Genomic DNA, 7,432 nt, shown 5'->3' with positions numbered 1-7,432 from the left:
ATAAATAATAAATATGACAGCTATAACACCTATTTATATGTAGGTAAATTAACAAACTACTAACAACCTTTAACTACCTCTAACTACCAACTCACAAGTAATATTACTAAATTACCCTTCTATTTTAATAATTATAAAGGAACTGAAAGGAAAACAAAAAGAAAATAAGATACTAAAAAAAACTTCATGGGACTACCTTTTTTTTCTTCATCATAATTTTGGCAGCAGCCTGGAAAAAAGAGAGAATTCAGTAAAAACAATACCCAAATATGGTAAGCATAAATATTTAGAAATTTCAATGGATAAAATGTTGCCCAAAATTTTCCGGTCTCATTTATGTGAATAAATAAAAACACCAATTTTCAGAGGGTCTTTATCCTAGCGATATCGTAGCCTTTAGCCTCCTAGGATGTCAGAGGTTTAAACCTCACCAAAAGAATTTATTTGTTGCATTTGCCGTATATAAATATCATATACTTAAAAAAAATTTAAAAACACCAATGAGATTCAAATAATTATGTGTGTTCACGTGATTGGTGGGACATAGACAAGGGATTGAAATTTGAGACGAGATTTTTATCCATTTCCAAGAACCAAACCTGTGTACATAGGAATACACCAGTGAGATTCAAATCAATGACTTCCTGCCATTGGGACGTCTTCATCGTCAACAACAAACCATCTYTCGTKGTCCCTGTATCATTCGTCGCGATCACATTAGAAAACAAWCAAACATAAAAATTGTTGGGGGAGGGGGAAGAACAAGAACAAGAACCAGAAACCTGCATTGTTGACCAATATGTCAACAGTACCCCAAGTATCAACTGTCTGTAATTAATGGTTATGAAGTCAGAAAAAAGTTCCAAATAATGTTTGAACAAYGAATCAATAATCACTCACAGTTTTAAACATGGATGCAACATCTGTTTGTTTTGTAACATCTCCCCTAAATGCAAGTGCCTCACCACCCATTGTCTCAATCTGAAAGGAAATAGCCATTGATTATTACGAAACGAATATTTTAAACATACTTTATAACATTATTACAAATAAATCCTATAAAATCCTGCGAAATACCAACTACTCACATGGGATTTATAAATCTAATGTTTGTGGGATTTCAAACCCAAACTTTTCTTTGAAACAAAAAGCCGATTGAAATAGATTCAACTCTAAATCCTACCAAATCCCATAAACCAAACGGGTCCTTGGTATCATAGCTTTCTTCTACGTGCAGTAACCCGAATATAGAAAAGAAATTTGATCTAGCTACTAGTAAGGGGCTGTGTGGTGGTTTATTCATCAAATCATATACGGATTAAGTTGTTTGTACGGATTAAGCTAAATTGTTGTTTGGTTGTTGTGCCAAATAAACAGTCGGAACGACCAAACTAACTATGCGCATGCAGCACAAGGAATCATAGTTCGTTATRTACCACTTTGAAGATTGATTTGAAGGTAGAAACACAGAATTATCATATAAAGAAAATTAGGAATGGGTCAAAACGTCACCTGGTTGCAAACTTCTTCTGCATCCTTAACTGACCTTGCATAATTAACCAGAACCTGTAATAATTGTCGTATATAAATATTATATACTTCAAAAAGAAAAGAAAAAATCTCCACTATCCCTGAGCCTTTATTTGCCAGTTGAGTTGGCTCTMAAGGTTAACCGTACGCATTTGCAATGAAATTCAGCCATGAATATAATTCTTTCGGACCTTACAACCAGCTTTGCCGAAAGCTAGTGCAACCGCCCTGCCGATACCTYTAGAGGCTCCRGTCACAATAACAACAGGAGCTTCCACTGTTTGTGTTGCTTCTGTTTGTTCTATAGCAACCACCTCGGCTTTTAAACCACCTGCAACCCCCATTCCAATCGTGAAGTTGGCATTAGATTATAGCATACGGCATAAAATCGCATGTGTAAGCAGGGTTGTTCCAATATTTTTGGTATAAAATCGCATGTGTAAGCAGGGTTGTTCCAATATTTTTGGTATAAAATCGCATGTGTAAGCAGGGTTGTTCTAATATTTTTTTGGAGGAAGTTCGTACCGTATGTTATATTAAAATTATTCGCAAATTAAAAAGCAACAAACATGTCATAAAGTAACAAAATAAAATATGAAATTCACATCATTCTTTCAATTTTTTAGAAAGTCGGAATCCACAATCACCAAATCAGCTAAAAGAGTAAAACCCTACAAGCTTGCCAAAGGGCACACCAAATCATAGGATATCCAAACATTTGGGCAAAAAGTTGATTACCGGCAACCTCAACTGGCCCCATACGGACTTGGCCTCCTAGGACCCCAATTTAAAGGGGCATCTTTTTTTGCTCGCTAAGGCTAGCAGAGGGCATGAGATCAAACCCATGACATTGCTTGTGTTTAGGCAAAATCATTCCAAATCGTAGGATATCCAAACATTTGGGCAAAAAGTTGATTACCGACAATCCCAACCAGCCCACAYGGAATTGGCCTCCTAGGACGCCAATTTAAAGGGGCATCTTTTTTTGCTCRGCTAAGGCTAACGGGGGCATGAGATCAAACCCATGACATGGCTAAACACAAAATCATTCCATGTCTTTGTCAACTCTAGTGGCATATCCAAACAAATATTAATATGACATGATGTGTGAAGCTGAGATCCTCAAGGAAATAATAGTTCTTCTCGGGAGATCAGGTATGCTTGATGTCATCCAGGGGTGTCCCAAGTGCGGGACGAAGTGGGCRGTCGCCCAAGGGAATCAAAGCCCAACACTTAAATAGGATATAYTGGGTACTATTAACAATAATTTTCAATCATTTAAATTTAATAAAGGGATAAATTCAATAAGGTCGCCCAAATCGTTTTGAATGTATTGTTATACCCATATTAAAATTATAGATGGTATGAAACAAGTAATAAATGAAATAAATTTAAATTTTCATATCATATTAAAAAATTTACAAATTAAAACAATAACAATGTTTAAAATAACAAAATAGAAGAATATCAAATAATTATTTTTATTTTTAATCGACAAACTCTGAAATTAATCAACAACTTTTGATTTTGAAAAAGATTAGAAAGATCTTTATTGAAATGGATTCAAACATTGAGCAATATAAATATGGCCCCCAAAATTTTGGAGATCCTGTTCCGAAACCAAAATTTAAGAGCATCTCCAACAAATATGTTAAAATAAAGATTTTGAAGATTTAAGATGTATTTTTGCTCCAAATGATATGCTAAAATAGAGGGGGGAAAAGAGATAATAGAAATCTCCAAAATTGAAGAGATCTTTGAAACTAAGAGAGAAATAATATTTAACTCTCTCTCATCAGTGTTAGACATTTAAACTAAGGGGGTGTTTGGTTGGAGGTATTAAAATCAGGGACAAACCTAATAATACGGAGGAATTATACTGTGGCACGTGCCACCGTAACCACCATGGTAGGTCCGTCCATGATTAAAACAATAATTAATTAGAATGAAAAAAAAAAAACTGTTTGATTGTATATAATATAATGAGCTCATTAATTCAGAAGCGCAAATTTTATATTCTAGGTTTTACTGGCAGGAACGGGAACTCATTCCCATTTTCATTCTCTGTGATTTTCATTTTCATTTCCTTATCAGAACCAAACGCCCCTTAAATGTTTAGAAAAGTGAATAATATTTTANGCCAAAGGGCACACCAAATCATAGGATATCCAAACATTTGGGCAAAAAGTTGATTACCGGCAACCTCAACTGGCCCCATACGGACTTGGCCTCCTAGGACCCCAATTTAAAGGGGCATCTTTTTTTGCTCGCTAAGGCTAGCAGAGGGCATGAGATCAAACCCATGACATTGCTTGTGTTTAGGCAAAATCATTCCAAATCGTAGGATATCCAAACATTTGGGCAAAAAGTTGATTACCGACAATCCCAACCAGCCCACACGGAATTGGCCTCCTAGGACGCCAATTTAAAGGGGCATCTTTTTTTGCTCGGTTAAGGCTAACGGGGGCATGAGATCAAACTCATGACATGGCTAAACACAAAATCATTCCATCTCTTTGTCAACTCTAGTAGCATATCCAAACAAATATTAATATTACATGATGTGTGAAGCTGAGATCCTCAAGGAAATAATAGTTCTTCTCGGGAGATCAGGTATGCTTGATGTCATCCAGGGGTGTCCCAAGTGCGGGACGAAGTGGGCGGTCGCCCAAGGGAATCAAAGCCCAACACTTAAATAGGATATATTGGGTACTATTAACAATAATTTCCAATCATTTAAATTTAATAAAGGGATAGATTCAATAAGGTCGCCCAAATCGTTTTGAATGTATTGTTATACCCTTATTAAAATTATAGATGGTATGAAACAAGTAATAAATAAAATAAATTTAAATTTTCATATCATATTAAAAAATTTACAAATTAAAACAATAGCAATGTTTAAAATAACAAAATGAGAAGAATATCAAATAGTCATTTTTATTTTTAATCGACAAACTCTGAAATTAATCAATAACTTTTGATTTTGAAAAAGATTAGAAAGATCTTTATTGAAATGGATTCAAACATTGAGCAATATAAATATGGCCCCCAAAATTTTGGAGATCCTGTTCCGAAACCAAAATTTAAGAACATCTCCAACAACTATGTTAAAATAAAGATTTTGAAGATTTAAAATGTATTTTTGCTCCAAATGATATGCTAAAATAGAGGGGGGAAAAGAGATAATAGAAATCTCCAAAATCGAAGAGATCTCTGAAACTCCATATTTAAGAGAGAAATAATATTAAAGTCTCTCTCATCAGTGTTAGACATTTAAACTAAGGGGTGTTTGGTTGGAGGTATTAAAATCAGGGACAGACCCAATAATACGGAGGAATTATACTGTGGCACGTGTCACCGTAACCACCATGGTAGGTCCGTCCATGATTAAAACAATAATTAATTAGAATGAAAACAAAACAAAAAAACTATTTGATTGTATATAATATAATGAGCTCATTAATTCAGAAGCGCAAATTTTTATTCTAGGTTTTACTGGCAGGAACGGGAACTCATTCCCATTTTCATTCTCTGTGATTTTCATTTTCATTTCCTTATCAGAACCAAACGCCCCTTAAATGTTTAGAAAAGTGAATAATATTTTAWTAAATGTATGATATACTTACAGTTAATAATAGATTGCTAAAATATAATAGTTATTAAAGTTAGATAATTTTTCTTACAAAATTAACTTTTAATATACACTATTTAAAACCTATTTTTACAAATCTTTCCGATACAAAAACCTTTCCAAAGGCTTTTTCATCAAGTCCATTATATCTACCCTCATATATTTAAAATGTTTTATAAAAGCCTCTCGTTTAATTTGTCATTTTAAAGTTCACGTCATATTTTTCGAAAAYAAAAATTACTTAACATTAAAGTTCACTAAGCTAAAAACGTAACTTTTGGAAGCAGCAACTTTTTTGGACTAATTTTGTTAAAACTTTTTGTTGGTCAGGGGCCATAACTGTCAAATCTAAACCTTTTATTCAGTTGGAATTGGACCCAAATAATTTCCTTYTAAATCGAGGCTAAAGTGTAATTACTCCAAATTTGAGGGTTAAATKTTGCCTATGAACCTAACCAGTCATCCCTTTCACCCGTTCATGACCCGAGACCATATKTTTGACCCGTTTTCAAACCTTCCCTTAATCTACTCGATTTTCATATTTTTACACAAAATCATTTCAACTAATTTTATATTCAAACTTGTGTCAATTTTATTTACTGATAGAAGCAACACAACCTTGTTTGAGGTCCATGAATACTCGATCGAATCACCATTAATGGTGGTTTGAGGACACTGGACTTCGAACAGCTCTAAACTCGATTAAAACCTACCAATAGACTCGAAACTCTACAGAAAACAAGTCATATTATAANAAAAATTACTTAACATTAAAGTTCACTAAGCTAAAAACGTAACTTTTGGAAGCAGCAACTTTTTTGGACTAATTTTGTTAAAACTTTTTGTTGGTCAGGGGCCATAACTGTCAAATCTAAACCTTTTATTCAGTTGGAATTGGACCCAAATAATTTCCTTYTAAATCGAGGCTAAAGTGTAATTACTCCAAATTTGAGGGTTAAATKTTGCCTATGAACCTAACCAGTCATCCCTTTCACCCGTTCATGACCCGAGACCATATKTTTGACCCGTTTTCAAACCTTCCCTTAATCTACTCGATTTTCATATTTTTACACAAAATCATTTCAACTAATTTTATATTCAAACTTGTGTCAATTTTATTTACTGATAGAAGCAACACAACCTTGTTTGAGGTCCATGAATACTCGATCGAATCACCATTAATGGTGGTTTGAGGACACTGGACTTCGAACAGCTCTAAACTCGATTAAAACCTACCAATAGACTCGAAACTCTACAGAAAACAAGTCATATTATAACTCGGAGTTGAAATTTACCTCCAAAATCGCAACTAAACTTGTGAAAATGGTTATACAACCTAGTAAAATAAAAAATAAAAAAAAATACGTCACGTTTCAGATTATACACTACAAGAGAGAAGAAAGTCGTACTAGATCGGCATTGTGAATAATTGAAGCTACGATGGAGGTGAACGGAAGGGAAACTCTTGCCGGAAAAGAAGAATCTCTGATTGCCGCCGATAACTCTGGACTTGTCTGAGATTCCTATGGATTTGAAAGCAGCGACAGAAGCAAATGCAGCCATGAGCGTTCGAATTACAGAAACTGAAGAGAGAAAGAGAGGATGGCGAACACCAGCTATCGTAGAGGTTGTTATAAACTATTTCAATTAGGGAAGGCTAATTAATAACACCTTTATTCCCTATCTTTAATTGTTTTTGTTTTTATAAATAATATAAGATTACTATCGGAAAGAGTTTAAGAAAATCCAATTAACTTTATTATTTGAAATAATTAAATTTTTGGATAATTTTTTAAAACAAATAAATTCTTGAACATTTCAAAATATGTTAAATAACTTTTTGGACTTTCTAAAAACCTGTTAAATACATTCTTATGACCTATACAACTGGTTAATGTGGTAAAATAATAGAAAAAATTCAAAAAAAAACCCAATGAGCATACATATTTTGAATGTTTAAGTCCCTAAACATTTTTTGAACCAAAAAGTGTTTAAATCTATAAAATTAAACAAATATAACAAAAAAGTTACATTTACAAAAAATAATTTTGATAAACTTTATTTTAATTAAAATTAAAATATATTTTGTCACTGATTTTTCAAACTAAAAAAAATTAAAAAAAATTACTGATTAAATTTATTTTAATTAAAAATAAAATATATCACGTATATGATTTTAAAAATTAAAAAGGAGATTTAAAAAGATTATTGATAAAATTTATTTTAATTAAAAATAAAAAATATTTTTATTTTTATTTTTTAATTAAA

The 7,432-nt window shown here is 32.7% G+C and overlaps 1 protein-coding gene across 1 annotated transcript in view; it reads right to left on the bottom strand.

The window, feature by feature from the left end:
• Window positions 1–6,727, bottom strand: part of LOC112528546 (3-oxoacyl-[acyl-carrier-protein] reductase, chloroplastic-like) — a 12,266-nt gene extending 5,539 nt beyond the window's left edge. Inside the window, exons 1-6 of the mRNA XM_025139570.1 lie at window positions 6,574–6,727; window positions 1,722–1,861; window positions 1,513–1,566; window positions 901–981; window positions 783–828; window positions 600–694 (exon numbers count right to left, since the gene is read on the bottom strand). Coding sequence (XP_024995338.1) covers window positions 600–694; window positions 783–828; window positions 901–981; window positions 1,513–1,566; window positions 1,722–1,861; window positions 6,574–6,727 — 570 coding nt within the window. The remainder of the gene's footprint in view (window positions 1–599; window positions 695–782; window positions 829–900; window positions 982–1,512; window positions 1,567–1,721; window positions 1,862–6,573) is intronic.
• Between the last annotated feature and the right edge of the window lie 705 nt (window positions 6,728–7,432).

Source organism: Cynara cardunculus (genome assembly GCF_001531365.2).
Source record: "Cynara cardunculus var. scolymus isolate 2C chromosome LG 15, CcrdV1, whole genome shotgun sequence".
Taxonomy (NCBI): domain Eukaryota; kingdom Viridiplantae; phylum Streptophyta; class Magnoliopsida; order Asterales; family Asteraceae; genus Cynara; species Cynara cardunculus.
Note: the sequence above shows the minus strand (reverse complement) of the source record. Positions and strands in the feature narration are given on the sequence as shown.